The 14,876-nt window shown below is 42.2% G+C and overlaps 2 protein-coding genes and 1 long non-coding RNA gene across 4 annotated transcripts in view; 1 reads left to right on the top strand and 2 right to left on the bottom strand.

Moving 5' to 3' along the window:
* Window positions 1-3,008, bottom strand: part of LOC110493975 (MICOS complex subunit mic25) — a 60,932-nt gene extending 57,924 nt beyond the window's left edge. The window contains exon 1 of one of the 2 annotated variants that reach the window (XM_021568614.3): window positions 276-3,008. In XM_021568614.3, coding sequence (XP_021424289.1) covers window positions 276-359 — 84 coding nt within the window. In that variant the 5' untranslated portion in view covers window positions 360-3,008. The remainder of the gene's footprint in view (window positions 1-275) is intronic. The other variant, XM_021568613.3, reaches the window with a different exon arrangement.
* Window positions 1-14,876, top strand: part of LOC149975898 (uncharacterized) — a 330,618-nt gene that overhangs the window by 76,901 nt on the left and 238,841 nt on the right. The gene's annotated exons all lie outside the window — the stretch shown is intronic.
* tpra1 (transmembrane protein, adipocyte asscociated 1) lies at window positions 839-13,830 on the bottom strand. Its single transcript, XM_021568611.3, has 11 exons — window positions 13,531-13,830; window positions 12,666-12,852; window positions 10,168-10,300; window positions 9,920-10,006; window positions 6,367-6,439; window positions 5,307-5,386; window positions 5,033-5,143; window positions 4,549-4,609; window positions 4,214-4,316; window positions 3,363-3,443; window positions 839-3,008 (listed from the first exon to the last, which is right to left on the bottom strand). Exons 2-11 carry the CDS (start codon window positions 12,836-12,838, stop codon window positions 2,744-2,746), a joined length of 1,167 nt encoding a protein of 388 aa, XP_021424286.3. The 5' UTR covers window positions 12,839-12,852; window positions 13,531-13,830; the 3' UTR covers window positions 839-2,743.

The raw sequence follows: 14,876 nt of genomic DNA, 5'->3' as shown, positions 1-14,876 counted from the left end.
GACTGGGGGGGAACCGTGATCGAATTCACTTGAGGACACGGGAATACATGACATTTACATTAGAATGCGGGTCTGTTACTTGCATTTGCTTTAAAATACACAACTATTTCCGTTCTATACTGCCGGATATATTTACTAGAGATACGGTAATGCAACCAAAAGTCACGGACACACTAAATATATGTTGCATTTCATTTCTCTGTCGCCATGTCAAATTATTTTTTACTTGGCAATGAAAGTCGCCGTTTTCTAATCAGTCGCTTAACGTTACTTGCCTTAACTCCGTGAATGACTGTGACCTTCTCTTCTTCATCCAGGCCGAATGACACTTTTCTCCTCGTACTTTCACTGCCTCCCATGGTCAATGGTCGGCTTGTATTAACCTGTATTTAAAAAAACACTGCCCTACACTAGGATACTTTACAAGTCTACAATAATGTGAAAGCAACCGTAGCCGCCACAGCGCGTCGCGGACAAAATACTCACAAGAAAAGGTCACTTTCCAGGACGGCCAGTAATCTCAACGCGTATAGGTGGAGAACATAAATCGGACTCCAATTACAGTTTATCTTGTATCATAGGCGACCATAAGTGGCTGGGAATTGTAGTTCTGTAGTCATCCCCTGTCAACCCAAAAATCAAGTTATCCAAACGTCGTGTAGGCCTATGTTTGTACAATAAATATTATGGCTAGGCAAAACATGTAATGCCATACATTCCACGTCTTGGCCAATTCAAATCACATGAAACACTGCGTGCCACGCATCCCCCAAAAATTGGGACTAGACGAAACGTTTCAATTTGCAGTACCACAAGAAACCACCAAGGGGAGACATACATGTATAGGAATGAAAAGGAAGCAGGTTTAATTGTCTCATGGAATCCTCAACACAACATATGAGTTGAATATTCTACAATGATACATTATTAAATACAATTACAAGTTATTCACAGCTTGCTGGCACTGAGTATCCTTACTCTTTTTCAAAGTCATTTCAATTAAATATTGTATTCAATCTTATGTAGCCTGCCAACACTTGCATTTGAAACCCACACCCCACTAACACCTTATAAATATACTCCATTTTTCATCAATAATGTTGACCCTCAAATGCAACCGTACAACATTTCCCGGGTTTCCTTTGTTGATGCAGGTCAAGTATTGGGACGTGCAAGGCAGAAGACTCATAATATACTACTATGGCAATACAAAAACACTTGCTTTGTGGTGGCTTACATTTATGAAAAAATAAACGTGTCTCTATATGACATACTGATGCCATATGTCACACGACGAACTCCACTCAAGACAATGTTTTACCATGCCAAATGTACACCATTCCAGGTGGGGGAATGAATATAAGTGACAAAATCACAAGGGGGGCATAAACAATGGAACTGGTTTCACAGCAAGCCATGTGTTGTGGGGCTACTAAGTTCACAGCAGACAAAGTAGAATTACTGCAAGGAAGTAGTGCTTCATGCAAATTGGTCCAGTTCGCATTGAGCATTATCAGCAAACAGATTTAGTGTTTAAAGTTGCTCTTTCTTTGTGATGAAATCAGGGCTTACGTTTTAAAGAGCACATGAGCAACCTAAGGTGGCCAATTCAATAATTTCATATATTGAAAATTACATTTCAATATTAGTTCATATTTGAGTCATAAAAAAAAAATGACCTTTGTTTTTCTCCGTTTCTTTTCAGTCGAATCCAATGCATCTTGGGATGAATATTTCTTGAAATAAAAATAAAAAGTCTGAAAAAGACATAGCCTAACCACAAGTGCTATTCCTGCCTTCTCTCGCCCTCATTTGACGTGTGGGTTTGTAAATGTTGCTTTACTTATTAGAAACATTTCTTATACCAGGATTAATCAGCTGATGGAACTACCTTTCGACATAAAACCGAGCGGTCACTAAAATAAATAAAACAGACAGTAAATAATAACATAAAATAGGTAGAGATGACGGGTGCGACTCAGCATCCATTTTGATTCTCTCTATGCCCCAGCAGCAAATCACATGGATACCAGATGCACTAATAATGGTCTTTGACAAGGCATACCAAGCTCCTGCAGACTCAAGCCCGAGGTCCTCAATTAATACAATGAGGGTACATGACATTACGTCAAACATCAAAGACTGGGGAAAAGAAGCACTGATTTCAAACATAAAACATTACGAATGACGCAATTTAGAGAAGGGGCCTAGCGTGATAAGGACAGGTCTGGTCTATAGGGAGCAAGGCACGGCGAATTGGTGATTCAATACGACCTGGTTACCAAGTAGTCACAAATCTAACACAAAGCCACAGTTCGTGGACTTTACCTCACTGAGCTGTAACCCTTCGATGGGAATGTAACGGACATTACCTTTACACTTAACAAAGAACATTTGCTTCTTAGCTTTGTTGCCCACGCACTCAATTACTGGGGGGATAATACTTGACTGAAGTTGTGGAAAAATCCCAGGCAGGTATTGGGAAGAATGTAATGTTTGAGCCAGAATGGAGCAGGCAGCAAGAGCCAAAATGAAGGACATGGAGGACAAACAGGAGCTGAAATGGGGGAGCAGCTTCCTCAATGAGGGCCCTCCTCACAGTTTCTCCAGAGAGAGAGAGAGAGAGCCTCCACCCCCCCCCCCTCCTCTCACTACTCTCCACTTAACCAGTCCTACTAGCACTCTCCTACTAGCTTAGCATACATCCCCTAACCTCCCCTTTCCTTTCCTTTCATCTTTTTCCTTAGGCGTTGATGGCCCTCCAGCGGTCGCTGTCGATGCTGTTGATGCTGCCCGCCCCAAAAGGACCAGAGGCCACGTCGTCCAGGTAGGCAGCCATGCCGGTGGCAGTCAGGCCGTCTATCTGAGTGCTGGAGTAGAAGGAGCCTTGCTCCAGCTGCTCCTTGCGGCCCAGACCAGATGTCGAGGTGGGGGGCAGGTGGACGTCTGCCTGGTCGTCCGGCTCGTCCACCTGGCACTTGTAGGAGAAGAGGATCTTGGGCTCTGAGCTAGAGGGAGGGAGGAGGAAGAGAGTTGAGGGAAAAAAGAGGGACAAGGAGAGAAAAAGGAGGGACAGGAAGAAAAGGAGACCGAAAAGACAGAAAAGAGATGGTATCATCAGGCAGAAGTAAAATGCAACCAAACATGTCTCATGCATTGGGGGAACCTTGCCTGTGTCTCCTGTCCTCGTTTCCTCAATTAACCTCAAAGAGCATTGGAGGACAGGATCCAAGGTCCCTCTTGGATCTCTTCCTCCAATGAGCCTTGAGAGGAATTTAGGGGGAAAAAAGGACAGGAAGCAAGGATTTGACATTTAGTAATATTTTCAGACAGCCGTAGTTTTTGGCCTTTGACCTACGTACCCGAAGAAGCCTTTGAGGAAGGTGACGTAGATGAGCGGGGCGAACACAGAGAAGTAGAGGAAGGTGGTGACGTCCACGCAGCTGTAACAAATCACAGACACACATAAACCACAGACTAACAGGGAGCTCACCGACCTAGATAAACATCATCAGGCATCAGCAGCGACTTAACGATCTCTATAGCCTAGCACCAGAATGACACGAGGCTTCAGTTAGACTACACAGAAGACATCAGAACATGGACACTAAAACACAAGCTGCTCTACTTTGAGGGAAAAGTACATTTTTAAAATGGTGCAATGCAGCCATTCTTATCAGAATAGCAAATTATTTCTGCGTAACAATAGCTCATTCATCCCTCTTCCTCTCCCCTGTAACTATTCCCCAGGTCGTTGCTGTAAATGAGAATGTGTTCTCAGTCAACTTACCTGCTTAAATAAATAAATAGTACCTTACTGAGATTGTTTTCAATTAAAATTGTCAAAAGGACACAACAAAATTGCTTCTTGGCAAAGATCAATTTCTCAAGCAAGAATGTTGCTAGGACTGTCTGGGAGTGGTCTGATTGGGGGGCGGCGACTGGAAACACTGTTATTGGCAGAAAGATTTAGAACTCTTATTGTCTTTTAACCAATTTACCGCCTGGTGATAATTTTTTATTTTTTTCAAACAGCTCTTACACTAAAAGGGAATTATCATAATTTTGACAGTATTATTCCAACCTCAGTGTGGAAATATATATTTTCTTTCTTCATTAGGATAAATCATAGATCACAGTGTGATGATTTACTTGAATCTCTGAACAGTTACTTGAATGTCCATCACTTGTTTTCCACAGTCCAGACACTCACCAGAGCCCCTCTATGATGCCGGCACACAGCAGGGCGCTGCCCAGGCCCTGGACCAGATTGAGCAGGGACAGGACAGCAGCATACACATAGAAACTCTTCTTAGCTGTGGAGGTAGGAGGCCCAAGAAGGGGTGTGAGTCAACTTTGCTGCTAACACAAGACCACTCTCCAACTCTCCACTCTCATAAAACATCAGGCAGAATAAAAATAAAAAAAACAACACAAAAAACAGCACCGTGGAACTCAACGGTTGGTATATTAGTAAATGACCCTGAAAAAAAGCCCTCTGCCATCTGTTGATAGTTTTCTGGGTGAACAAATGTCCCAATAACTCACATGGCAGGGATATCCTCTCCCTCACCGGGGTTTTGGGAAGGATGACAATCAGAGAGTACACCTGAAAGCGCAAGTACCAGTGTTAAAAGGGGTACTTCGGGAGGCCCTTCATCTACTTCCCCAGAGTCAGATGAACACCATTTTCATGATTCTGTGTCCAGTATGAAGGAAGTTAGAGGTAGGGTTGCGAGTCAATGCTAACTAGCATATGCACAATGACATGTGGGTATGTGCTAGCATGCAGAAACACATGGGTGAAATTGGTGCCTTCTTGCATTACAAATAACAGGACAGCAAAATTAGAGGACCAAACGGGTGGCACAAAGACATCCAATTCTAACAATTCTCAAAACAGAAGTGATTGAAAACCCCTCTCTATTCATGTTATAAGATCAATTCCAGACAGTAGAACTATATACAATTACATTATTCTAAAAAATTACTTTGACAGCCCTCATTTGCTCTGTAACCATTTGCAGCTCACCAGGAAGAAGAAACAGGAGCTGGCCAACCAGAAGTGGCGTCCCCCGTGGCCGTAGATATTGAAATCCTCGGCGGAAAGGTGCTTGTCAGGGTACAGGATCTCCAGGGTGCCCTGAGGAAGAACCATCAGATGGTCAACACACAGGGTTCCATTAACCAGTAATTTCTTTGTTTTGTCATTTGTAAACACTTCTTATTACGGAGTTTTGGGATTATATGATCTTGTGTAAGTTTGAGAGTTGTGGGGCTGCCATGCGAGTGGTGTCCAGTCTTACCTGTGTGATGGAGTAACCCAGTGCCAGAACAGCAGTGATTGCCAGCACACGCTTTATACTGGACTTGCTCTCCAGGTGGCCTGTCAACAGAAGAAACACATTAGTGGGCATTCTTTAATTCCCCAGAGCAAAAGTGGCCCAAAACTTCTAGAATGTACGCAAGGGGTTACGTCGACTACGATACTACGAAAATGAAGAAGAAAACATTTGAATATGCAGTAAAGTAATAATGATGCTCTGTCAGCTTTATACTGTTTGACTCCACAGCAAGCTTAGCCAAATTTCCTCCCCCTCTAAGAATACCATAACTATAAACAACTTGTATATGCACTACCACGTATACAGACAGTGCATATATGACTGTGTGTGCGTGCAACTATAGTCTCATCATTGGTGACTAAGTCATTCCAAGTGTTCGTCTTACAACAGAAGTGAGACGAGCCCAGAGGGAGATGTCGTAGTTCTAGGTTTGCAGTATTACACATTGTCATTTACGTTGCACTTTTAGTATATTGCCCTTATACACATTAGCCATGTACTTCCGCATATTGTCCCAATAAAACATACTATACTTTGTATTCAGCGTGTACTTTGTAGCTTTGGTTTTAATTTCATGTGTATAGTTAGCCTGGATGTCAGTATGTTTGTGCTATCGTGTCAACTCCTTGTCATTCATTGTGATTCCAAACAAGGAGTTAACAATGATAGCACCCACAGATCTGGAATCAGGCTACTGTAAAAGAACTTTGGAGTTGAAATGTATGACATTTTATTTTCATGTTAAAATCACCAGTTGGCAACCCATCCCTTACTGGATTCATTGACACAAACAAACATTACAATGATTCATAGGGATAATTCACAGTAATAATTATTCCGGTGTTCTGTGCAAAGTGCACCGCATAAAGAATTGCAGATAAGATTATCCAAGCAATAATAACAATAAACCTAGAGCAGTAAAAACATTTATATTATTATTAGTATAATAATACAGAAAAAGGAAACATTGAAAGAGAGTTTTATGAATGAAATGTATTGCGGCGGTCATGAGAAGACATACCAAAAGCCAGTCCCAAGATAATCACACTGAGCTCAATGGCTAGCAGAAAGAAGCGGGTGATCTCCCACAGCACCTAAAGGAGAGACATTAAAAATGAGTCCAACTCAATATAGTCTCAAGAAGCCTCCTCTCCTAATCACCTTTCCTTCATCTCTGCATTTATCTGGGGGTCTGGTGGAGCAGAAACACAGATACAATCTGATACACAATTAACATGAAAGAACACAAAAATGTACTAATTAATAGGCTGGGAGCACTGCTTTCAGATCAGCTTTCTCTACCCAAATTCTGACTTTCTGAGGATCACGTCTGTTGAAATCAGTGCACACGAAGGGAAAATAAATATCTTCATGTTATCACTAATAAAGTCACAGCATTTCTTAATACTTCATGCTCCCTACTGTTAATGACCAATAGGTCAAATAAATGTTAATTGTGTAGATAATAAACTTCAGTTAGTGCTAAATACTGCTGCTAGAATCCTGACTAGAACCCAAAAATGTGATCATATTACTCCAGTGCTAGCCTCCCTACACTGGCTTCCTGTCAAGGCAAGGGCTGATTTCAAGGTTTTACTGCTAACCTACAAAAGCATTACATGGGCTTGCTCCTACCCATCTCTCCGATTTGGTCCTGCCGCACATACCTACGGTCACAAGACGCAGGCCTCCTTACTGTCCCTAGAATTTCTAAGCAAACAGCTGGAGGCAGGGCTTTCTCCTATAGAGCTCCATTTTTATGGAATGGTCTGCCTACCCATGTGAGAGACGCAAACTCGGTCTCAACCTTTAAGTCTTTACTGAAGACTCATCTCTTCAGTAGGTCCTATGATTGAGTGTAGTCTGGCCCAGGAGTGGGAAGGTGAACGGAAAGGCTCTGGAGCAACGAACCGCCCTTGCTGTCTCTGCCTGGCCGGTTCCCCTCTATCCACTGGGATTCTCTGCCTCTAACCCTATTACAGGGGCTGAGTCACTGGCTTACTGGTGCTCTTTCATGCCGTCCCTAGGAGGGGTGCGTCACATGAGTGGGTTGAGTCACTGATGTGATCTTCCTGTCTGGATTATTATTATTATTATTACCGGCTATGAAAAGCAAACTGACATTTACTCCTGAGGTGCAGACTTGCTGCACCCTCGACAACTACTGTGATTATTATTATTTAACCATGCTGGTCATTTATGAACATTTGAACATCTTGGCCATGTTCTGTTATAATCTCCACCCGGCACAGCCAGAAGAGGACTGGCCATCCCTCATAGCCTGGTTCCTCTCTAGGTTTGGCCTTTCTCTGAAGTTTTTCCTTGCCAACGTGCTTTAACACCTGCATTGCTTGCTGTTTGGGGTTTTAGGCTGGGTTTCTGTACAGCACTTTGAGATATCAGCTGATGTACGAAGGGCTATATAAATACATTTGACTTGATAATCCACTAAGAAAGCCAATGGTCCAAAAATCACGTCTCTACCATAAGCCGTTCGAAAGTTATTGGAGTTTTTGCCAGAGAAAAGTGGTCAAAAATAAGGAAAACTACAAAGCATTGTGTCAGCGAGAACGAACGCTACCTGAGGATTACTATCCCGTTGAACTAGTCCTCTTTTCTCAAATCCGCAAGACAAAACAATATAGAGATAAAATAGATTGAGACAATGTAGAATTTTCATATTTTAGTGTACTTTTTCAAATTAACGCAAAATGAATACGCTTTTTAAAATGTATTTTCAGTCTTTTACCTTTAACTCAGATCATCAAGCTGATTTAGATTTTTTTGCAACCCTACCAGCAGAACCACCTTTGAAGACGACCACCACATGTCAAATCTTCAAGAAAGCTGCAAGAAAAGCTGCACCACTCTGTCAACAGAGCTCGGTGCCTATTATCGGAAGTATTGGGTTAAGAAATCTGATATAGTATTAATTCAATGTTAGGAAAATACCCCATTGAACAATTCAGATCACGAATAAATCCTATTCGTCTCGGTCAAATGTATTTTAGAACACAAGTGAAATTTCACCACCCAATGGAGAGTCATCGGAATCGTCCCAAACGTCACCCCATGACCTATATCAGCGGTATTCAAAGTCGAGGTCGCGACGGGAACTGCAGTGGGGTGGCCATATATGTCAAATGTTTTCATGGAAAATGTATTCATTGGTTACTTTTCATTTTGATAAGAGATGAAAATGCAATAAATTGAAGGTTATTTGTGGATGTAAAAATCTCAAATTAACCAATTTTAAGGTTGTGTCATTTGATTTGGTGTTGAGTCATGAGAAATCTTGGGTGAAAAATGTGGTTCCCATAAATTCTGGTGTGGGGGGGGGGATCCCCAATGAAACCATTTAAATACCACTGCCCTATACACAGTGTACAAAACATTAAGAACCCTTTCCTAATATTAAGCTGCACCCCCAACCTTTTGCCTTCAGAAGAGCCTCAATTCATCAGGGCATGGACTCTACAAGGTGTTAAAGCATTCCACAGGGATGCTGGCCCATGTTGACACCAATGCTTCCCACAGTTGTGTCAAGTTGGCTGGATGTCCTTTGGGTGGTGGACCATTCTTGATACACACGTGACTGTTGAGCGTGAAAACCCCAGCAGCGTTACAGTTCTTGACACAAACCAGTGCACCTGGCACCTTCTACCATACCCCATTCAAGGGTACTTACATTTTTTTTGTCTTGCCCATTCACCCTCTGAATGGAACACATACACAAGCCATGTCTCAATTGTCTCAAGGCTTAAAAATCCTTATTTAACCCATCTCCTCCCCTTCATTTACACTGATTGAAGTGGATTTAACAAGTGACATCAATAAGGGATCGCAGCTTTCACCTGGTCAGTATATGTCATGGGAAGAGCAGGTGTTGTTAATGTTTTCTCATTTTGACCAGAGCCATATGGATCCTGGTCAAAAATAGTGCACCATATAGAGAATAGGGTGCCGTTTAGGACGCAGACAGAGTGAATCTCAATGGTTTCCAGGGTGGATTAAGAAGCCATTTATAGCTGTATGTGGCTCCAAATTCAATCGATACAGCACAGCTCAATGACTGACACTATCTCACCACTACAGCTATGTTGAGGGTAACACTTTCTGAGAAGCACCTGTATGTAAATTATTTGATTTACATGCTTCCATGCATTTACACTGTCATAAGGAGTCTTGAGCGCTTACGAATGCTGAAAATTAGTCTTTTGATCTACCAGAAAAGGGAAAAAAATTGTTTTACAAGATGACTCTCAGAAAAGAAAGAAACACTCAGATGTTTGTCCTGATAGTTGCAGAAATCAATGTTTTGAGATGATAAACTTGTTAAGTCTCCTGGGTTTATATGTTTTTCTGGATTCCCAAGTCGCTCAGAGCACACATTTACATTTTTTACAGAACTTCCTTCTGTGTGTGGCATTACAAATCCAAAGCCTTTATGCATCTACAAGGGCTGTGGCAAGAAGCCTTGAGTTGTTATGAATTATTACAGCAAGTCTGTAACATGCTACAAGTGTAGGTGGTTCAGAGTGTCACCAATTGTGCCCTGAACCTTTTAGCCTTACCTTGTCAATGATGGTGGCAGCACTGGATGCACTAACGGTCATGGACACTATGGCACGGGTGATTCCCACCGCTGCCACCACAAACACCTGGAAGGACATAGGTCAGACATCCATTAAAAGAGCCGGCAAGCAGGATCTCACTGGATTGTTATTATGGAAATGTATGCATTCAATTTCTGACAAGTCAACTTTCTACGTGTACATCTCGCTGTACTATTCCCAAAGCTTGAATATAAGAGGTTGCCTACCAGTATGTAGAAGGTGATGAAGATGGGGCTGGAGGTGAGCCGGATCTTGGCCCTGGCTGAGGGCAGTTTCCACATCAGGAACATGAAGAAAGCCACATTGGGAATGAGGAGCACGAGGTCCCAAAACCGAACTCTAGGAGGGAGAGTTGAAAATATATACAGTGCCTTGCGAAAGTATTCGGCCCCCTTGAACTTTGCGACCTTTTGCCACATTTCAGGCTTCAAACAAAGATATAAAACTGTATTTTTTTGTGAAGAATCAACAACAAGTGGGACACAATCATGAAGTGGAATGACATTTATTGGATATTTCAAACTTTTTTAACAAATCAAAAACTGAAAAATTGGGCGTGCAAAATTATTCAGCCCCTTTACTTTCAGTGCAGCAAACTCTCTCCAGAAGTTCAGTGAGGATCTCTGAATGATCCAATGTTGACCTAAATGACTAATGATGATAAATACAATCCACCTGTGTGTAATCAAGTCTCCGTATAAATGCACCTGCACTGTGATAGTCTCAGAGGTCCGTCAAATGTGCAGAGAGCATCATGAAGAACAAGGAACACACCAGGCAGGTCCGAGATACTGTTGTGAAGAAGTTTAAAGCCGGATTTGGATACAAAAAGATTTCCCAAGCTTTAAACATCCCAAGGAGCACTGTGCAAGCGATAATATTGAAATGGAAGGAGTATCAGACCACTGCAAATCTACCAAGACCTGGCCGTCCCTCTAAACTTTCAGCTCATACAAGGAGAAGACTGATCAGAGATGCAGCCAAGAGGCCCATGATCACTCTGGATGAACTGCAGAGATCTCTGCAGAGATCTATGGACTCTGTCCATAGGACAACAATCAGTCGTATATTGCACAAATCTGGCCTTTAAGGAAGAGTGGCAAGAAGAAAGCCATTTCTTAAAGATATCCATAAAAAGTGTTGTTTAAAGTTTGCCACAAGCCACCTGGGAGACATACCAAACATGTGGAAGAAGGTGCTCTGGTCAGATGAAACCAAAATTGAACTTTTTGGCAACAATGCAAAACATTATGTTTGGCGTAAAAGCAACACAGCTGAACACACCATCCCCACTGTCAAACATGGTGGTGGCAGCATCATGGTTTGGGCCTGCTTTTCTTCAGCAGGGACAGGGAAGATGGTTAAAATTGATGGGAAGATGGATGGAGCCAAATACAGGACCATTCTGGAAGAAAACCTGATGGAGTCTGCAAAAGACCTGAGACTGGGACGGAGATTTGTCTTCCAACAAGACAATGATCCAAAACATAAAGCAAAATCTACAATGGAATGGTTAAAAAATAAACATATCCAGGTGTTAGAATGGCCAAGTCAAAGTTCAGACCTGAATCCAATCGAGAATCTGTGGAAAGAACTGAAAACTGCTGTTCACAAATGCTCTCCATCCAACCTCACTGAGCTCGAGCTGTTTTGCAAGGAGGAATGGGAAATGTGCAAAACTGATAGAGACATACCCCAAGCGACTTACAGCTGTAATCGCAGCAAAAGGTGGCGCTACAAAGTATTAACTTAAGGGGGCTGAATAATTTTGCACGCCCAATTTTTCAGTTTTTGATTTGTTAAAAAAAGTTTGAAATATCCAATAAATGTCGTTCCACTTGATGATTGTGTCCCACTTGTTGTTGATTCTTCACAAAAAAATACAGTTTTATATCTTTATGTTTGAAGCCTGAAATGTGGCAAAAGGTCGCAAAGTTGAAGGGGGCCGAATACTTTCGCAAGGCACTGTATATGTTATTTTACCAGGTAAGTTGACTCAGAACACATTCTCATTTACAGCAATGACCTGGGGAATAGTTACAGGGGAAATGAGGGGGATGAAAGAGCCAATTGGAAGCTGGGGTTGATGGTATGAGGACCACAGTGGTAATTCAGCCAGGACACTGGGGTTAACACCCCTACTCTTACAATAAGTGCCACAGGATCTTTAATGACCACAGAGTCAGGATTCCCACTTAACGTCCCATCATAAAGACAGCACCCTACACAGGGCAATGTCCCCAATTACTGCCCTGTGGCAGTGGGGTATTGTTTTTTTAGACCAGAGGAAAGAGTGCCTCCTACTGGCCTTCAAACACATTCTTCCAGCAGCATCTGGTCTCCCATCCTGGGACTGACCAGAATCATCCTTGCTTTGCGTCAGAGGTACACTAGCAGTGGGATGCAGGGTGGTATGCTGCTGGCCTGCACGGTTGTACGCGAGAGACATTGACAAAAAATCATGAAGACGTGAAACTCAACCCTCGTTTTAGACCAATCCGAACCACTGTTACCTGCTGTATATAGCCATTAGTTCAAAAGAGGTAGTGTTATTCTTGTTACGCTACACCAGTCGTCATAACCACACTAAACACAGAACTGAACAGATCCAGGAATGTGAATGACAAAGTGTTTCAAAACGTAGAATTGAGATAATGCAAGACGTTCAAAAGATGCACAGCAAACACAGTCCTATCTGGCTTACCTCGACTCGCCAATGTCCTCGTATAGGACCTGGAGACATCTGTGAGGCTTGGTGATGTTGGCCTCAAACTCTGGTTGCCAGGTTGGAATTGCTGATGTGTTCTCCACATAAGTTGGGAATATGCTGCCATTGTATTGTGCAAACCTCACCACTGCAGTCACGGTGTCAAGCATAATGTACTCAAGGCCTAGGGGCAAATGTTATAACTTCAGTAATGTGGATGTTACCAAGTAAACAATACATAATAGTTATTCCAGCTCAGTACACAGCTGTTTGCTTATTTCCCAACATTGGTAACTATGAGCTAACGTTAGCTAGATAAGAGAAAATACCGGGGTACTAGCTCTAGTCTGTGCACTTGATACTTTCAAGACAACCGAGATCAAAACATTAACATCGGTTATATTCAGGTCGTTAAAGTTCGAACTCTAGAAGATACCGTGTTTCCGACTTGATATTCCGAAATGAATGACATTTCAAAACGATGTATTTTTTTTGTGAGTTCCAAGTTGTTTTGAACGCGGCATCTGTCTGTTCAAACATCTTCCACGTCAGGTAAATTTAACGTTACGTAACCGTGACAGTGTCACGCAGCTTGTGTACAACAAAATCAGGCCAGCTAGCTAACGTTAGCTTCCAGCTAGCTGCAATAACGTTATAGAATATATAGATAGTCGATGCTATGTAAGTGCCACGGCTGAGTGGCTCACATGTTGAATATCAAAACAAACATCACCGTGCCAGGGCAAGGCTGGCAGGGAGATGTAGTTAACAAGCCAGCATTGCAACGTTTCGACAGCTTGACAACAAACATAATGTTAGATAGCTACGGGCTAGCTCTAGCTAACAATGGTCTTAAGGTTACCGTTTCAGTAGTATCGAATTCAAGGGCAAGTTGTATATTCTTCAGCACTTTTCACGGACAATACTTTTGGTGCAAGCAACATAACTAGCTAACCTATCATACTGTTGTCTACTGTTTAATTAATAATTTATCCAAGCTAGCTAGTCACCTGACAAACCGGATTTTAATTTCGATATCAATCTTTGCGCATGTGCATCAGAGGGAGGTATGACGATATCCGTGTGCTACAGTTTAGGGATGGGGTAAACACTGGGCTAATTCAACATTGCAGCCGAGAGTGAAAGAGACTGCCGACTGACTGATCTGAAAGTCACCTTGCATCATAAATAACGACATCAATTACTTGTAGGTCAGACAGTCATGATACATCACGGTTTTGATGATCTCGAACACGGCCACTCACGTCACTGCATTTAGATATTGATGTGAGTTTTTCCAAGCATGTTAGGAAGGAGACTGAGATTAAGGTTAGGAAAATGCTTCTGACCTGCTACGAAAAATACGTTATATCGAAGTGCCCTAAAAAAAATATTTTAAAAATATAGCAATTAATAGTAGTTATAACTAATATTCAAAATCAAATAAAATGTATTGGTCACATACACGTGTTTAGCAGATGTTATTGCGGTGTAGCGAAATGCTTGTGCTTCTATCTCCGACAGTGCAGTAATATCTAACAATAATATCTAACAGTTCCACAACATATACCCCAAAAACACGTAAATCTAAGTAAGGAATGGATTAAGAAAATATACATATATGTCAGAGCGGCATTGGGCTAAGATACAGTGGCATAGCATAGAATACAGTATTTACACACAAAGTGACTAACATACCGTAGAATAGTATAGAGTACAGTTAATACATGTGAGATGAGTAATGCAAGATGCAGAGCCATTATTAAAGTGTCTAGTGATCCATTTCTAAAAGTGGCCAGTGATTCCTAATCTATGTCTATAGGCAGCGACCTCTGATGTGCTAGTGATGGCTGTTTAGCAGTCTGATGGCTTTGAGATAGAAGCTGTTTTTCAGTCTCTCGGTCCCAGGTTTGATGCACCTGTACTGACCTCGCCTTCTGGATGATCGCAGGGTGAACAGGCAGTGGCTTCTGTGGTTGATGTCCTTGATGATCTTTTTGGCCTTCCTATGGCATCGGGTGCTGTAGGTGTCCAGGAGGGCAGGAAGTTTGCAACCGGTAATGGGTTGGGCAGACCGCACTACCCTCTGGAGAGCTTTGCGTTTGTGGGCGGTACAGTTGCCGTACCAGGCGGTGATACAGACCGACAAGATGCTCTCGATTGTACATCTGTAAAAGTAAGGGTTTTAGGTGTTAAGACAAATTTCTT

Source organism: Oncorhynchus mykiss, chromosome 17 (assembly GCF_057628025.1).
Source record: "Oncorhynchus mykiss isolate SJ-2025 chromosome 17, ASM5762802v1, whole genome shotgun sequence".
Taxonomy (NCBI): Eukaryota; Metazoa; Chordata; class Actinopteri; order Salmoniformes; family Salmonidae; genus Oncorhynchus; species Oncorhynchus mykiss.
This window is presented reverse-complemented; position numbering and strand designations above follow the sequence as displayed.

Excerpts from the sequence above, each read along its gene's own strand:
- tpra1 (XM_021568611.3), bottom strand. The coding sequence starts at position 12,838 with ATGCTTGACACCGTGACTGCAGTGGTGAGGTTTGCACAATACAATGGC. Across the intron at positions 5,144-5,306 it reads TGGGTTACTCCATCACACAG|GGCACCCTGGAGATCCTGTA; the intron begins GTAAGACTGGAC and ends GTTCTTCCTCAG. Across the intron at positions 4,610-5,032 it reads GCTCCTGTTTCTTCTTCCTG|GTGTACTCTCTGATTGTCAT; the intron begins GTGAGCTGCAAA and ends TTGCGCTTTCAG.